The sequence below is a fragment of the Drosophila eugracilis genome, unplaced genomic scaffold, assembly GCF_018153835.1.
Source record: "Drosophila eugracilis isolate 14026-0451.02 unplaced genomic scaffold, ASM1815383v1 contig_90, whole genome shotgun sequence".
Lineage (NCBI taxonomy): Eukaryota > Metazoa > Arthropoda > Insecta > Diptera > Drosophilidae > Drosophila > Drosophila eugracilis.
In genome coordinates, this window is record NW_024573812.1 from 3,136,300 (window position 1) to 3,154,685 (window position 18,386).

The 18,386-nt window shown below is 38.1% G+C and overlaps 2 protein-coding genes across 2 annotated transcripts in view; both read right to left on the bottom strand.

Moving 5' to 3' along the window:
* LOC108112822 (potassium voltage-gated channel subfamily H member 8) overlaps positions 1-18,386 on the bottom strand; it is a 57,319-nt gene that overhangs the window by 16,750 nt on the left and 22,183 nt on the right. Inside the window, exons 3-9 of the mRNA XM_017223125.1 lie at positions 14,176-14,304; positions 10,738-10,848; positions 10,454-10,573; positions 8,386-8,523; positions 3,848-4,107; positions 1,924-2,152; positions 1,194-1,357 (exon numbers count right to left, since the gene is read on the bottom strand). Of these exons, the coding sequence (XP_017078614.1) occupies positions 1,194-1,357; positions 1,924-2,152; positions 3,848-4,107; positions 8,386-8,523; positions 10,454-10,573; positions 10,738-10,848; positions 14,176-14,251 (1,098 nt within the window). The 5' untranslated portion in view covers positions 14,252-14,304. The remainder of the gene's footprint in view (positions 1-1,193; positions 1,358-1,923; positions 2,153-3,847; positions 4,108-8,385; positions 8,524-10,453; positions 10,574-10,737; positions 10,849-14,175; positions 14,305-18,386) is intronic.
* On the bottom strand, positions 17,592-18,092 carry LOC108112090. Its single transcript, XM_017221840.1, has one exon. It carries the CDS (start codon positions 18,090-18,092, stop codon positions 17,592-17,594), a length of 501 nt encoding a protein of 166 aa, XP_017077329.1.

Sequence of the window (18,386 nt, forward strand, 5' to 3'; positions counted from 1 at the left end):
GTTTCCTTAGCAAAACCCTACTGTAATGGCATTTGTGTAGAACGGAGAGGATATCCTTGGACTGTCAATAAAGGCGACGACAGCGTTCTCCAATCAGTGCGCTGACCACTTCACAGGACGAGAGGAGGTTGTTGTGGCAGAAGAAGCAACGAGAGCAACGAGCCAAGTGAAAGCTGAATAACATAAGACCGTTAGAGAAGGACTACGCCATTGTCCTGCGACGACCGCTGGAGGGTCTTTACTCCTTGGAACCACCGGACGGTGGCCAATGTCATCATAACTGCACTTAAGGCTTTAATAACGAGTCAGCGAGGCAGCGAGGCAGCTGCAGGACCAAACTGACACACTTTTTTCGGGATTTAAAATTTGGTAAAGCTCTTATTTTTGCTGCACATTTGGGTCACAACCTTGTCGTAGTCGTGGGCGGACCGCCTACTTAGCTCGTAATTAAAACGCGGACCAGCCGGAACACTCAGTCGGCGGTGCTTTGGCCAATGTAATCGGCTTAATGAGCGTCAACTGCTCTCCAAAGGGGTCAAGTGCTGAGCTGGCCTTTTGTGCCCGAAAGTTGTCTAAAAACGCCAGCTTAAAATATTTGCTATGTACTCGTTATTTCGGTTTCGAAAAGAGGACTTTAAGTAAGTAATTTTTGGCTGAACAAGTTGGCTTGTTTAATGATAAACAGAGAGATATAAACTATCTAGGAAATTAAATAAACTCTAGTTTAAGGCAAAGCTTAAATTCTGTCCTTTCCCCACATAACAAACCCTAATCGTTTAACAAAGGAAAATGAATTCAAAATTTTCCGCCCCAACTGCACATTTGTGTATAATCCGATTAAGTGGCCCAACGGAAAACTGTGAACTTTGAATATGCATAATGCATGCGACCAAAATAGTTTTATGCAAATCTCTTAAGGCCATTTACCACTTGAAATTTCGACCATAAATGATTAATGCCAAGCCCCAGAGTAAAACCGCAAGGGGATTTAACAAATTGGCTGGCGGCCCTAACAATTTGTTGGAAAATTCTACAGAAAATAGTTTAATGGCCAGCAAAAGTAATACATCATTCCTGAAATCCCTTAAATTTTTAGAAATTCCTCTAGCAAAATGCAAATCTAACCTTAATAATTCAGGACTTGTTGGGTAAATTTATGCAATCGTCGTCGGTTGTAAATACCGATTACTCACCTCACCGTCGTACAAATCGGAGGCATACAGGTGATCAAAGGGCAGAGCGGCCAGCAGGTCCAGGGCGAACCATCCACGGAAGTAATTGATGGCAATCTGCTTCGAATTGGAGACAACCTCGCCCTTGCGCGACACGAAGGTGGTACGGAAGTTTAGCAGAATATCTACAATAAAACGGCAATAAAGGTGAGCGGTGAAACAATGTTTACAATGCCAGCAACGAGACAAATTCAATTCCCATTCCTCCGCCCCTTAGTCTACTCCCCCAATCCTCAACAGATGAGAATGATGATGATGATGATGATTGTGGCTATGGCTTCCACAGGTGGCCCATAAAGGGGACACCAATTGATGTCCATTTTGCGGAAGAATGGGTTATAAACTTGTACGGTTATGTTGAATATTCAGGTGGGTGTATCTATTAAAGTCGTTTAAGAGGTTTCAGTTTTTAGTTTAGTTTATAGAAAAACTGATGTTTAATGTAAGAAATATATTTTTTATATATTTTATTAAGTTTTTAAATTGGTTTTTAGGCCACTCTTTAAGTATTTTTTAAGACTTTGTCTCATTAAATATTGTTAGAATGTTTTAATTACAAACTTTAAATTTTCATTAGCTAATTGCTCTTTTCTATAAAACTTTTTACTTACAAGTGTAATTTTTTCTAACTTTTAATCTAGCAAAAACTAAATCCTTTTCCATCTCTATTTTACACTCTGTTTCCACTCACCTACAATGAAAAGAGCCTCCACAATTACATCCGATACCTTTGTCTGGCGATCCGCTTTAGCAAATGCGGCATTGTAGGGCACCATTAGGGCAACGTAGAAGGTGGCCACCAGTATCACCCAGTCCCAGATGCCCTTGAACACCCCGTAATGGGGCAGAATCAAGCGTGACTTTTTTATCGACTGGGTTTTGTACTCCGGAAACGGCGCCTCCGTTGAATGCATAAAATTCTGCAAAATAGATTGCGGGCAGGCAATAGCATGAAATGAAATCCGGTAGAAAACATGAAAAGTGAATTAAATTAAGTGAACCTTTACAGCGATTAGTTGCCCAACCGTTTTTAATCATATTAATTGATGTTTTCAAATCCACCTGAAATTCCATCAACATTGCAACAATACATAAAGATTTTATTCGTTTTAATACGCAATTTAATTTAGCACATTTTGACTTTAACACTTTTAAAAGTGATTTGTCTCATATTTTTAATTTATTCTGCCGTAACTAAAATTTACGTGTTTTGCTTTCATATACTGATTAATTAAGAATATATTTAAGGTTAAGCTTTTTTAAAACTGTAAATAGAAGTAACCATCACTTTTATCTTACGGAAATAGCTTTTAATATTAATAATCTGTGAATTTGGTACTTAAGTCTATAGATTTTGATTTTTAAAAAAATGAACGACCAAAATATTAGGTTGTCAAAAAAGTCTTGCGGTATTTTCGCTGGTTGGCGCTGAAGGCGCGTAGTTCTTTTTTTATTCGTCGCATCAGGTAATACTATACCTTTTTGGAAAGCTCATTTCACGCGCTAACACGTGTTTGATTAATTGTTATAGCGTCGCAATCATGGTGCAAAATAAAGAGAAAATACGGCATATTTTACAATAATACTACGATAAAGGCAAAAATTCATCTCAAGCCGCCAATAAAATGTGTGCAGTTTATGGACCCGATACAGTTCCTATTTCCATCGCACAACGATGGTATCAACGTTTTCGATCTGGTGTAGAGGTGGTCGAAGATGCACCACGCTCCAAGTTTTCTGCCAATAGGGAAGCGAGCTTCTATGAGAGGGGCATTATGAAGTTGACATCTCGTTGGAATGCGTCATCGAACAAAACGCATTATTGTAACCAATTTTATACCGCAAGACTTTTTTGACAACCTAATATTAGATTTTTTCGTTTATCCCGTTTTCCGCCTAAAAATGTCATTATTTTGACCATAACAAAGGTTCAAGATGGTCGAAACCGAAATGTTTCCCACCTTGTAATCTACATTTTATACCATTTTCCAAAAATTTTGTTGATGTTACCCCTTATCGAAAATGCGAAAATTGGTTATCTCAAATGTTCTCCTCTAAATGAAAGTATAATGCCCATATCTCTGCCTATAATGGTCAGAATATGGAATGCCATACCTCGTCGAGTTTGTTTCCTAATCCCTGACAGAACTGCATTCACATTTTCAAATGTCAAATTTTGGGCCATTTTTCGCAAAAAAAGATGATGGTACTCCTTATCGAAAATGCGAGAACTGGATATCTCAGATTTTCTCCTAAAAATTACAATGTTATGTCCATAAATTGGCCAATAATGGTCCGAATACAAAATGCCATACCTCGTCGAGTTTGTTTTCTTATACCTAGTCGCACTGTATTCAAACCTCAAAAAGTATTTTTTTCAAAACTTGTTTAAAAATGCGAAAAATGCCCAAAAATTGTATTTGGAAAATCAGCCAAAAAAGGCTTTTTTGGTTTCAACTCGTTTTCGGTCCACAAAAAGCACTTTAAAAATCAGCTTTTAAAATTTAAATTAAACTTGACGTGAGGCAAAACAACGGTTTGTGTTCCCTCTCCCCATGTAGTGGCTAACCCAGGAAGAACCATTTGTTTTCCCATACCTCCTAGGCTATACTCACATTTCCCAGTTTCAACTTGGTTTTGACACCACCCTTTTCCGGCTTGTAGTGTCCGGATAGCTGGTAGAGGACAGCTCTACTCCGCCGGCGGCCCATATTACAGCCGGCGGGAACATCCAGGTTGTTGCCCTCTCCGGCCTCCGCGTCACCATCACTAGCCGCCGGTCCACCCAGACCGGGCAGTCCGCCCAGGCCCAGCATTCCGGCATTTGAGCCGGCCCGGAACCGCGCGCCCAAAAGGGCAGCTGTAAGGGCAAAAACTTACAGAGTCGCAACAAAAAAATGCGCAAACCAAATCAGGCAGTGGGATGGTTAATTAAAGGATGGGTTTGGGGTATTTTTCGGTTTATAATTACAATGATTTACCGGATCGGTGTGTTATATATATATATATATGTATATATATATGTAATAGAAAGAGCACAAAGAGAAAGAACACATAAAATTGTACACATAAGACATTGTGAATTAATTGGCATGGTTAGTTTTAAGGGTTTTGTTCTTTTGGTTTTTATTTAGGTTCATCTTAGTTAGAAGAGTTTTTTTTTTGGTTTAAGATATAAATTTTTAAAGCGTCACAAAATGCAGGTGTGTGTGTGTGTTTGTGTGCGTGCACTTCCCCCAGTTGAAAACATTTTCTGGAAAATTTGGTCGACTTTCCGACAAGTTAAATAAAGCTTTTCTTCTTAAATGCCTTGGCTCCGTTTATTATTTTTGCTTAGTTTTATTTGAGCAGCTTAGTTGGGGAAAGATGAAAATTCAACTTTTCCAGATGGTGTTAGCTTTGGCGCATTAGTTAAACAAAGTTTTCTTTCTAAATGCTTGGTTTTCTTTATTATTTCTGATGGGATTTTATTTGAGAAAGTTTTCTAGTGCAATGACAAAATTGCTTAACATGTTTTTTGAGACATTAACTGTGATTTTACCTCATTTTAATTTATATAATATTACAAAATTCTGCATTAAAACCTTCCCATTGCCAGACAATTAATAATCCTCCTTCGATGGCTGACAAATATTGGCCTAGCTTGGGTCACCTCAACAAATCAGGCGAATAAACATCATATTTCACAGCCTCGCAAACAAAAACTCGATAAGATTTTCCCACCCACTAAGTCTCCTATATTTGGCACTGCAAAAGGCCATTAAATTGAGCTTAATTCTATTTCTATGTGGCGTCTCAAGAGGACCTGGCAAGCTATAAATAACAATTAGCTGGATGGTGAAAAATGGACCCAAAAACGAACTTGATACGTTTCCCACTCCTAGAGCTTACTAATTATATGGAAAAAAAAAGGAAAGGAACAGAAAATTATGCAAACAACCCCCAAGAAAGTGACCATTTTTGTTGGTGCTGTGGGGAGCAACCACCACAATTTGTCTGTTTTTCCTGTTTTTCATTTAATTTCTTTTCTACCAAAATATGATTTCAATTTTAAGACCCAGAACCCACGTAAAATCCAGTTTGACTCCGGTGCTGTCATATCAAAATGCCAATTAAGTCGGGACCGCCACCTCATATATATATATATATTGTATCCGTAACCAAGCAACAGCCGTCGAATATATAAAAAAAGGTCAGAGAAAAAAATTAAAGATAAAAAAGTATCTCAGTTTACGCTCCACGCATACAAAAATGTTTTTTACCATTGCTGGCAGAGGAAAAGAGGAGAAAAAAAAGGTGGAATACTTTAACAAAATATGCACAACTCATTCGGGGATTGGGGACAGGGAAATGGGAGGGGGAAAATTCAGTGACAGGCCTAATGATGTGTGAAACGATGGTCATCATCCCATAACTGTCACAATGCGATAACGATTATGATGGCGCCGCGCCGATGATAATTTCATTTCAAATCCGACTCATCAAAACCCGCTTTATCACAAATTTTGAAAATTGCTCGCCTAATTACCTTTCCACCCACACACTTTCCTTTCGGCCTTTGTCACAGTATTAATTTTCCATTTACCAGCCGGGATCGTCACTTCAATTTTCCAGTCAGCTTGTTTCAAGTTTGGAAATTGGTTTTGCCAAGGTTGGTTTGGCTCGGACTTAATTTGATTTACATAAATTAACGAAAAATTGAATCAAGCTCAGCCGCTGCTTTGGTTTCAGTATACATTAATTCGATATAAACTGCATTTTGGCCAACGTTTGTTTCCTTCCCTGAAACTCACAATGCCCAATGGCCAATGGCCAAGGTAATGAAATTCATTACCGAATGTTGGCCCTCGTGTAAATGTGTGTCTATCTAACATAATTACATGACAGAAGCCCTCAACAGCAGATTGGCGATAAGTACGTGTTGCCAGTGCAATCGGTATTTGTTGCACATGCCATCTGGTTGGGCAACGTGCAACATCTGCCAGGCATTGGGTGAGAATTTCGATTCCCTGTTGGGGGATAGCTATTGGGGTATATTGAGTGGGAGAAGTAAGAAGTATTTAACATAAAATACTAAATTACATTTTTAAAGTTTTAATCTGGAAATATTCCATTACTATTTCAAAAAATATTAAGAATTTTTAAGGAAACTAGTAAGTTGACACCCAAAATCAAAGCCATTGAGTCCGCACCAAAACGCCAGCCCTTAAAAGGCAATCTTCCCTTTCCCATCCTGATTTAAGGTCCCATCAATGCCATCAGCACTAAATAATTTCAAGCTCCATTGCCAGCTGATAGTTCAGAGGGCTGTCTGCCTGACAGTGCAGCAAATCCTCTTAGGATTCTCCTGGTCGAACTTCAAGTGGCTTCTGCCTGGTTTTGCATGGCCCGTAAATCTACAGGCCAGAAGACAGTATAACACAAAGACAGACGGCAACAACAGATGAATAACGATGGTAATAAAGCTGCAAAGGTCAAAAGGGTGAGCTGAGAGGGCACTGTTTTTTATCCTTGCATTAAGAGAATTCCTCGGCGACACACACACAAACACTCACATGCGATCCAACGAGGACAGAGCTAAAAGTGCCAGGAATAAGTTGTGATGCTGTCAGGACAGTTCGAGTGATGCATCAATATTTCAGGATCCTCTGGGAGCCACGTGTGCTCGCCGTGGTGTGTCCAACTTTTTTGTCTGATTAATCCGGTGAATTAGACAGAGAGCATACTTGATGCGGCTCAAACTGGAAAAGTACTTCAGATAACAAAAGGCATTCGACACGGGTTAATTAAGGTGAATGCGTTAACTGAACTCCCGGGGAAATGTCGAGACTAATATAAAAGTTTAATCGACCTTCTCGGTCATTACCCAAACTGCTAATATTTAATGCTACTCAATTGCAATTATTATGATAACGAATTCATTAAGTTTTAAGCTCAATTCTGGCCGTCCTGGATTATGGCCACAAATCAGTGTTGGTATGACGAAAACTGCGCGTGAAAAACGAGATTTAAATTAACGTTGAAATATGGTAAGCATACATCCAGTTGTCAGGGACACGCTCTGGTGAGAAAAAAGGGGGGAAAAACGGATGAAAAGTCGGCAAGGAACTCAAAGGAGCGACCGCAGCCAGCCGGAGAAACTTCCTTCCCCTTTTTCACAGCCAGGAAGCTAACCAAAAACTCCCTCTCTCTCTCTCTTCGCCTCTCTCTCTGCCAAGTCCAAGCCAAACCAAAAGTTTCACAGAACTTTATAGGAATATTTCTGGCCGAGAGTTGAGGTGACATGCTGACATTGCTCGAAAAAGGTGGCAATAACTGAGTTTTAATGACTCCTGACTGAGGGATACTCTGCCCAGAGATTTATAGTCGCAGTTTAATTTGGAAATTATCTAATTTGCTGAACAGCAAAAGTGTTAATTTATGTCATAAACTTTGTTAGTAATGGGTTTTAAAGTAGTCTTTGTACTGGGAAAAGTTCTATTAAAGCCTAGGAAAGTCTTAGTTTTGATTAAAAGTTAAGAAATATTCTAAAAGTGATGGGAAATGACAAATTAAATCCTACTTTAAATTTGAGAGAAACTTTCTATCAAAGAAAAGCTTAAATTTTCTCTTAATTTTTTTCGTAATTTAAACTATTAATAAAAATACCTTAAAAAATAAACACTTTTACTTAATATTCAAATTGAAGTAACGTTTTCCTTTAAAGTTCCCTTTCGTTTACGGCCAAAACTCTCCCTTACATCACTATAAGCTCTCCTATTTCCTTCCCATTACAGGGTATATTTTGGCATTTTCATCCGCAGATCTGCCGCAGACACATTGGGGTTATGTCACAATATTTTAGTGGTCTTTGGAGACTGGGATCTAACCAATTCACAATATTTTCTGGCTAACTCAGCAGAGCTGAGGGAATGCAACAGTGTCAGTGTGTTTGTGCTTATGTATTGGTGCTTATTAATTCATTATTTCTGGGAAATCAACGTGTAAGTGTGTGAGTGTGGTAAGTTGGGTGTTTTTGTGTGGCTTTTTGTGCACGCTTGGATTTTCATTAGTTGGTTTTTTAGCTAGTGCATTATTTATAGCAGTTGCTTAGCTTTTTGGTGGGCAGTCTGTGTGTGTGTGTGTGTGTGCGTGGGAGTAGGTGTATACTTACCGCTATCACATTCCTCGTTCACATTCATTTCAAGCATCTTGGTGTGCGTGATGTCCTTGTGGGAGGCCAAAAAGAGCACCACATCCCGCTTCTCGTTCTTGATGGGCACAATATCGAAAAGGCACCAAAACGGGGCACCTGCAATGGGTTTTAGCCAGCGTTTTAATCAACGGCACAGAGAAAATGAAATTCTACAGCATCGCGCATACGCCACGTGGCCTGCGGTCGCTTAGCTCAATATTTGGCCTTGCCGCTGTATGCTCATCGTGGCATTGATTTTCATTTGCGGCTGCATAATTGAAACCTTATCGATGAGAACTCAACTTTCAAAGCATCAGAAAACCAACAAAATACAGAAGGCTAGCTGAGCTTTGGTCTAAAATTGTAATTAGCTGTTAAACGCTTTAAAAACGTTGGAGGAAAATGATGTGGCTTGAAATTGATAAATAAATTGCATGGCAATTCAATTAGACCGCAATTATTGTCCCGGCCTGCATTTTAATTATCTTCCGCTAATTACACGCCCAGCCCGAGGTCAACCAGATCCCGTTCACCCTTAGTCTGTCGCAGCCAATGCATAATTAATAAAACATAGCCCCGGCTATGTTGGCACACACACACACGCACGAGAAAAGAATGCCCAGGGGTTGGTAAAGAGGTGGTGTACACTGGGAGAAATCAAGTACTTCTAAGGCTAAGAAGGAATCTCTCCACAGTGTTTACTTTTTAAACTTTCGGCTCTGATCATCATCTTTTCATCTTTCAGCTTTCTGATTTAAGTTTAACAATGGGAATATTTTTATCACTGTAAACACATTCTCCTCTCTTGCCACTAGTTAAAACTTTTAAACGCTTTGCTAATTAGGAAACTTACACTCAAAGTTGATGGATCTATCCATCTTGAGCTTATCGCCTCTGTCGGGCTTTGTCTTGATTAATCGTGACCTCATTAGGACTACAAAATACCGCGGCCAGGACGTGCGAAAATGTTAAGAGCACAATTTATTGTACGACCAGCCCAGTGGCATGTCAACGAGCCGTGGCTATATTGTAAGGATATAAAGATGGTTGGGTATGGTTGTTGCTTGGCTGTATCCTGCGAGACTTGAACATGAACATGAAACCCCCGGAGAACCGCAGGAAACTAGTTCAAGTCTGTCGCGCTTAACTCAATCAAGAACAGTTCCCCTCCCCCAAAATTTCCACAAAAACAAGAAGAACGTTGCCACAGACTTCAGTTATAACTCAACGGTGGTTGCCTTTCGGAAAACTCTGCAGGTGCACAACCACAATTGATTGGCAACTTTTCATCCTTGTTGTGGTACACGACATTTTTGTCATCACATGCACAGCCATAGAAAAGCAATAATACTCCCTTTTATGTGCCAAAGAAAAGCTGTCCAAAAATGTTCGTTGAAATAGTGAGACAATAGCAGATGGAAGCTACTCAGCGTATGTCAAAGGCACTCTGAAGGAAATTAAAAGCTCCAGAAATAATCCTTTCTGCATTGGCCTTGTGAAATTGTCCATTACTGATGTTCATAAAGTTGCAAGGACAGGATTAGCAGAGAATTGGAGAAACTTCATTGGAAACTAACTAAGTTTTTGCCTGCTAAAAGTTGTTTGTTATATTATTTATATGAATTTTTGATAATTTTTGTTTAAGCTGCGGCTTTTCTTAGTATGTAAAAAGTTTCTTAAACCAGAAAAATATTTAATTTGCATATTAAATACAACAAATTCATTTATAAACTTGTTAAATTTTGCTTTTTAAGCTTAGAAAATAGCTCTGTTTATGTTTTCCTACATATGATGTCCTTTAACTTTAGCAAAATAAAGATAATTCCATTTTCCTCAACCCCTGCTAATCAAGATCTAGATTTTTAACGATGTCTCGACCAACTACTTAAACCTAGCAAGTTCTTTATCCCAAGACCATTGCCAACCACAAGCCCAGAAATAATTTCCTTTCTGTAAATTCACGCCCCCCAAAATAATTTTCATGAAAATTTTTAATTAAAAAAGAAGGCGGCAAAAACAAAACAATTTTCACAGCATTCCCGCTTACCTTCCTTCTTGTAGAAAATAACCTCCAGTTTCAGTTCCATCTTATTGGAGAGACTTTTCTCAATTTGCTGTTTGTGCTCCTCCTTCGTATCCGGTCCGTAAAGGAAATGACATGAGCAGCCTGTTTCGTGTACGCCGGAATTTTCAACCCAGAGTTTGAGTTTGAGTTTGTATTTGTGTTTGTTTTCGTTTGCAATTGAATAAAATGGCAGAATACATTGAAATGAGTATTCAAGTGTTAAATAAGTTGAGTCTGTCCGAAGCATCGGTTGAGTCTGTCCTTACCCTTTTGCATAATTTGCGCGCGTGAATATCCTGTCAAATCCACGAACCCATCCGAGCAATAAACAATTGGATTGCCATTTGCCTGCGCATTGCCGAGCACAAAGTTCGAGTCTGAAATGTGGTAGGAGGTGGAAAAGTTCGGATGAGCTGTTGGTTTTGGCGAAAGGAGGGAAAACTCAGCGAACAACAATGAGAAAATGTACATAGTTTGGGGCACGGAAAATGGCAATGGGGATGGGTGATGGTGAAGGATGATGTTCAGCTGCTTTTCATTTGCCATGAAATATTGTCCCGACAAACAACGGTAATAAGACAAGTCCTGCTGTGTGTCCTTTTCAGTGGAGAGAAGAAGAAATAAGACAGACGGACTCAAGTTGGCTGTAGCCTTAAAATGCACATACATTTCCATATTCCATCCGTATCTACCAAGTTCTTTGGCAATTTACTTTAATTAAAGCACTTATTGATATGAATATAATTGAGATGTTATCTCTTTAAAAATAAAATATATTTTCATATTTCATTTCCCTTAAAGACCAATCCCATACCATTACGAGCTTAACCTTTCCCTTTGCCTGGCTTTGCCACTTTGCACTTGACCTTCATGTCTGGGACACGCTGCTGAATGTATTTTTATTGTTTGGGCAAGCGTAGAAATAAACAAAAAATCTTAACAGCATTTAATTAAATTTTCTGGCCAAGTTCGCTGCAGGAAATGAAATTCTTATGTTCGTGGGAAAATCCCAGTCGCAGGATATCTCTGCCAAAAAAAAGGGTATTACTTTCTAGGCTATTCGTATTTATTTTTAGCATTTGCAAGAAACACAATTCAATAAGAGCTAGCTTCTGGCAGTTTCCTCTTTATTTACCTTTTCAATGCAATTTCATAAATAGAAATAGAAAGCACTCGCACATCCTGGCAAGCACATCCCTTCCTGTAACCGAACCGCCATGAATAGAACCAGAAAGATCGTAATTGCCGACACAATGGACAGATTATATGGAATGATATACGTGTGACTGTATGTGTAGTATAGCAAGAGCAGAAGCAAGGATGTGGATGCAACAAATTGAATTGAAAGACAAGCCATCTGAATGGCAGCTCAGAATGAAAACTCATATGGCAGACAATATAAAGTTAATCTGCATATGTGTGTATGTGTGGGTCTGTCTGTGTACTATAACAATATCAGAAAGTTTCATAGATATGTTCTAGAAAATGAAAAGTAATTGCAATAATCCCATTTATTAGCAATCAAGGCTGTTTATTGTCGCTGGAAAAGCGCCTGGGAAAGCGCCTCTTTCTCTTCATTGAAAATTTGTCGCCTTTCCCCCTTGACAGTTAAAGTTCAAATTGATTGTTAAATACTTTATGCTACAGCCACCGCAATAACCAACAAATTAAAAGCAAATTTACTTAATGTGCTGCATCAATAAAAAGTTCGGTGAAACTGCTGCGGTCGCATTAAGAATGAAAATGCACACAGGGGAAAAATCGAATTTAATTGTTTGCACTCCAATTAGTTGATGTAACAACTGCACTTAAATGGTAGTATATATATACAGTGTAAACAGTTTAATAGCTAACTTTTTATGGTAAATGAGACTTTGAGTGATGTCAAAAGTGTCGTGTTTTTGTATAGAATAATTAAGTTAGTTTGAGTGGATTTGGATTTAATTTTTGTTTAATATCTAAAAATTTGGAATATTTATATATTTTTTAGTTTTTATTACATTTAATTTAGTTGAAAAATGAATTCAATAACCTTAAAATATCTTCTTCGATCTTCTGTTCTTACCATTACATATTAACCCCATTAAAGTAGAATTTTCTTGACAGCAAAAAAGTTAACTAGTAATCTAATAGTTGCTCCACATTCCCCTCTCTCAGATATGTAACAAAATACAAAACACAGACATGTTTTAAGGAACAATCACTTGGCAACCGGAGGCGAAATCTCTTGCCGGATGCTTTTGTTGGAATTATTTGACTGCTGCCGGCAACATCCGTGCCGCACCATACCGCTCACACGCTCAACTGACTGACTCCTACTGACTGGCTCATTTAATATGCTTATTTTATTATTTATGCCTCGTAAAACCTTTTTAATCCCCCAGCCAACTGAGCATTTCATTTCGTGTTCAGAGTTTGTGACAACTCGTAAAGACAATTATCGCTCCCTATGTCCTTTTTGTGTGCGAAATAAAACAATTAATTTATATGATGGAAGGACTGACATGCTTGTATCCCGGAAGTACAGCCCCAGTAATGTCAGCACGTGTGTGTCCTGTCAGCGATTGTCATTGGCCAAAAAGGAAACGAGAAGTTGAGAAGGATTTTCCTTAACTACAGGCAAAGTAGTACACAGATTAAGGTCAGAATCAATCGATCGGAAAATGCAAACAAAATATGAAAATAAGCCAAAGCCACTTCTAAGATAACAAGTAATATGAGTTCTAGCCCAGAGAATCTAAAATTGCAAGAGAAGCAAATTATTGTTATTATTTTTTGCAAGGGGATGCATGGATTTTTCATATTTAAATTGAAACTTTTCAAATATTTATTTAAGATAAAGTAACTATAAAAAAAAACTTGTTATATATCAGAAAGAATGCTTTAAATTTAATCTTCTTTCTCTTTTCAGATCATTACATTTGAATACGCGGAAAATACGAAAAGAAAAATACCTCGGCAACCAAACAAGGCGCAGTTTAATTTACTGTAAAATATTTTTCCCTCAAAGGAATATATTTTTTAGGGCTTCCACGAGGCTTTTGTGTATTGAGTTTCGCGAAAAAAAATACAAATAATAATGTAAGGCCAAAAGTGGGCGTGTACGCACAGAAGCAGCAGCAGCAGCAGCAGCACATAGTTTTTAATTTCCCAGCACAGGGAGAGGCATTTTGCATGCTGGATGGGCAGATTTTCAATATGGATAAGGTCTTCCACACGCGCCCCGAAAAGTATACTATGTACATATAGAATAACGATTCGTGACCGGTCCTGGCAATTGTCCCTATGCGAGAGCACTTTACTGACATGCCCCCTCGTTCCCTGGTGTCCCCAGAATTAAGATAAAATGCACTGAGAAAAAATAAGGAAAAATATTAGTCCAAACTCTCAAAACAATCTCAAAACGAACGAAATAGAAACCCAAATTAAGATGATTTATTTTCCAATTTCATTTCTAAAACAAAATCTTTCTCTCAGTGCACAAAATAAAAGTAAACCCGGATGCTTATACTCGGAAATCTCTTATGCGTACTTTTTTACGAGTTGGCCAAAACGATGCCGGCATTTGGCTTATATGCCAGCTCGAGTCGCTCTCAATAAAAATGTGTCATAAATATTACATTACAAAAAAATCGTATATAAAACCAAGACTTGGACTGCTGCTGCTTGGAATCGCTTTGCATTAGCATTAGCATTTCACTTACGGGTGCCATCGAACCGTGTGGCGATTGTGTCCAGGAATGTGTTCTGGGGCGCTAGCAGCCCCTTGCGGGCTGGCATGGGAATGGTGGGGCCGGTGCGCCTCTTAAAGCGCGGCTTGGGGCGTGGCAATGCTGCAAGTGGAAAAGGGGAAGAAATACATTAATTTTATTGCCATTTTTTATATATATTTTTTTTTGCAGTTTTAGATCTGAGCGGGGACATTAAGTGGTGGACATAACTCGTGGATATATATAAAAGTCAGTCTTCTCTGGATATTTGATTAAATTTCTCGCTAATGGTCACAGTTTTCTTATTGGAAGTTTTCAGATTGATTACATTTATTATTATAATTTTCTTATCATTTTTAAGGTAAGCATTAATATTTTATTAACTCAGTAAAACAAAACTCAAACGAGATCAATTATTAATAGTTTTTAATTCAAAGTTCAGGCATTATATTAGAATTTCCCACAGTCTAAATTCCATAAATAAAACCAAATTCAAACTTTTGATTTGCCATACTTTGTACTACGTAAGCCTTCAAAAACAAAACCACTTTATTAAAACTAGCTCATTGGCTTGGAAAATCATTCACCAAATTACACAAAAGAACATTTTTTTCTGGTGTTCTCCAACCTTTTTTTATATTTAATAATTTCTTAATATTTATTTAATAAATAAAACCTAATTTTAGGTTGAAAAACTTGTTTAAGTTCAAGCTTTGTAATTTTTCCACAACATATTTTTCCACAAAACCAGTATCACTTTCAAGAGCCTCCACTGTATTTATATTAATTGGCTTTTTTCGATTTTTACCCATTGCATTGTTGGCTCTTCGACGGGCTTCCATTTGTTTTTATTTTCTCAGGCAACAGCGCATTGATATGAAAATATTTTGTTCGGAAACACTTTTTTCTCCTCATACAGCCAGTCGAACAATGGGAACTGAACTTAAATGGAAAACATTGCGAATCCATTTAACACGGAAGCGTCTGCCGGCCCCAGCAACAGCGGTATGTTGAGGTGTCTACATCAAAATCAACTGAGTTTTTCTTTTTTTTTTTTGGTTTCTGCCATCGAGTTGATATGCGTAATTTGTTTTTGCCCGCAGGTGCTGCTCACATTAATTTGCAGCAACAATAGGAGCGGTCAAACGGCGGCAACAAATAACCGCAACCGCAACAGTGACAGCTGTTGCTTTTCCACCGACGAAAAACTGGCAAAAAGTCAAATAATGATAAGAGTTCTTCGACGTCACTGGCAGTATGTTTGACTTGGGAAATGCCGCGGTAAAAAACTCATTTAGTAGGGGTATTCTGTTAATGGCAGTACCAAATGTTTCCCTTTTCAAAGTTTTAAATTATTTTGCTTTTTACTGGAAATATTTAGGCAGCCTAGCTCAGTGAGCTGTTAAGCTGTAATTGTTAGCAAAAGGTTCTCATTCCTATATACACCCTAACAACTTGGATTACTCCTCGCAACGTTTGATAACATTCCCTTTACACTGATAACGTTAAACCTTTATGGCCGCCTGCAGCCTTGTAACCATATCGGTTGGCTATCGAATGCAGTTCTGATGCTGATTAATATACCATTAGAAAGGGGGGCCTGTGAGTGCATCAAACCCACTCCAACTACCCGCTGAGATGGCGGAAAATGCACACACAAACATGAGGACACACACATTACTCGGATTGTACCGCAAAATTTTCATTTCCAACATTTCCGGCAAACAGCAGGTGGCTGGCAGCAGGCAGCATATGATTTCTCCAATCTGGTAAACCACGACATATGTATATATGCATACAGGCATAGACGCACACACACGAGTAAAACATGCATCTGTTGATGTTGATGTGTGTGCAATTTCCGTTTCCGCCTTATTCCACATGATTAGGCTGATGATACTTGGGTTTTCCTCTCGCTCAGTATGAGTTTTTCCTCAAAATGAAAAAAAAAGAGAAAGAGAAGAGAAAGATTTCCTTCGCCAAAAGTTATTTTTGCATGAAATAATCAATGCAAGTGTTGGTTTGTGGGGGGGCCAAATCAAAACTCAAAGTGTATTTCCAATTTCATAAATGCGCATAGCATATTTCCATTCAGCTGGCTGAAGTATGCAGGAAAATAGCCTTGTATATATGGTATTTTCATCTATCAGAAATACGTAAACAAGGTTGGATGCTGAACGAGGAAAAATAGATGTTTTTTATATAGAAAATATGTTTGTAAAATTGTAATGCAGATAGCAATTAAATGTTGTTTTGTTTTTGTTTTTTTGTTTTTGGCTTGCTCATTTCTGTTTTTGCTGGGAATTTGCACTGAAAATGCAGATAAGTAAAACACAAATTTTAATAACAAAAAACTATTAAACCAATGTTATTGAACAGCAGAAGCTTTTCTGCCATTTACATGGAAATGATAAATGTTTTTTGCAACTAACAAAACATCAACAAAGTCAAAAAACTCGTTCAAAAGAATTTTCCAATAATTTAAGTTATTTAACCACTTAAACCATTCACCTGTCCAGGCACTAAATAAGCTTAATCGAGTTCGAACAGCGGCTAAGAGGAAAAATGCCTTTCATTGGAAAAGCTTGTTATCGACAGACATTGAAAATTCCACGAAAAAGGTTTTAGTAAATGGTTCACTTCCTGCCCAACTTGCAGATATGTGAACAGACTATTTTGGCCGAAAAAGGAAATTATCTTTTGAGAAGATTAACAGCAAGAAAATAAATTCAAACACCCCCGAGGACAGCATCTGGGAATTTCCTCACGCCAAGGGTCCGGCGTTCATTTAAGCAAATTTGGCTTATTCAGAAGCAGAGCTACCTAATAACCACGTTAAGGCGAAATCGCCTTGTAAGAGGGCGAAACGAGTTTGGAATTTTTAATTCCGCCTGCCGCATGTGGTGTTGTTTTTTTTTTTCTTTTGAGGAGGAAAGAGAACTGCAGGAAAAGCGGCACGTGCCCCATAAAAAAAAGTACGAGGAAAAGCGAAAATATGCTTTTCTGGCCAGCCCACACATACACAAACACACACACTTGGCTGACCAATATAGGGGGGAAGGCAATGGCAAGGCACAGAAGGAAACTCAATTGCTCCAATTTTATTCATCGCATTTGCCACCTGGCCAGATGACTTACACAGGGAAATAACTTGGCAATAAGTTTGGATTATTTTAATTTTAAAATTTAAGGTTTTTATTATTTGATTTAAGTAAAGTGAAAGATCCAAAAAATTAAAGACCTTTGGGAAGTCTAAAAACCTTTTCGATGTCTTAAAAAAGAGTCCTAACATTACTTTCTTTTCTGAAACTCTTTTTATTGAAAGAACATTTTAAGAACAACATTTTAACATTTAACTTTACACATTTCTTTACAGTTTTCCAAACATTTTCCCTTGTGTAATACCCATATTAATCCTCGCCGGCACCATGTTTGTGAGATTTTCTGCGCTGCACTCTACTCTGGATAATTCCACGGATCAGCTTGTGTTGATTCACTACCAGGTCGAACCACAGATTCATATCTGATTCGAAATTAAAAGCTGGCATGGCAGCCATATCCGAACGGAATCCACGAATATAGTAAGGCACATCCTTGGGCCAAGGACAACGCTTGGGAATATTACTAAATTTATCCATATGCTTGCGGCCCAATTGGATAAAAGCGATTTGGTTTTTGTTCGATAGCAGACTGCAACCATCGATTCCGGAGAGATTGAACAGAGTGAAATCATCGCCAAGGCGACGTGGCAAGACAATTCTCATATTCACAAAGAACCTGACTACTGGCTTTTGGAATTGCAACTCAATGTTGAAGGTGGGCCGCTTGACACTCTTACTCAAACCGCATTTCAGGTGCGATAGCATCTGTTCGGGATCTTCACTGTAGCAAGTGCAGTTGGTAAAGATCATGTCAAAGTTGGACTGTAAAAATATATCTTTAAAAACTTCTGGATTTAACTATAAATATCCTTAAACATCACCTTGGCATTGGAATAATAAAAACTGGCAAAAATAAACAAAAGTAGCAAAGAGAACTTGCAATTCATAATGTTGCACGGAAAGCTCACGATTATGGAATAAAAATATTATTATTTTCCATGGTTAATTACGAGCTGCTCATTTAGTACAGGTTGTAATCCATTTGACTAATTACTCTCATTTATAATCCGCAACGTTTTTTGCTGGTCTGAAGCGTTAATTGAC

What these genes read in the sequence shown, in the direction of transcription:
- LOC108112090 (XM_017221840.1), bottom strand. Translation starts at nt 18,092, where the DNA reads ATGATCTTTACCAACTGCACTTGCTACAGTGAAGATCCCGAACAGATG.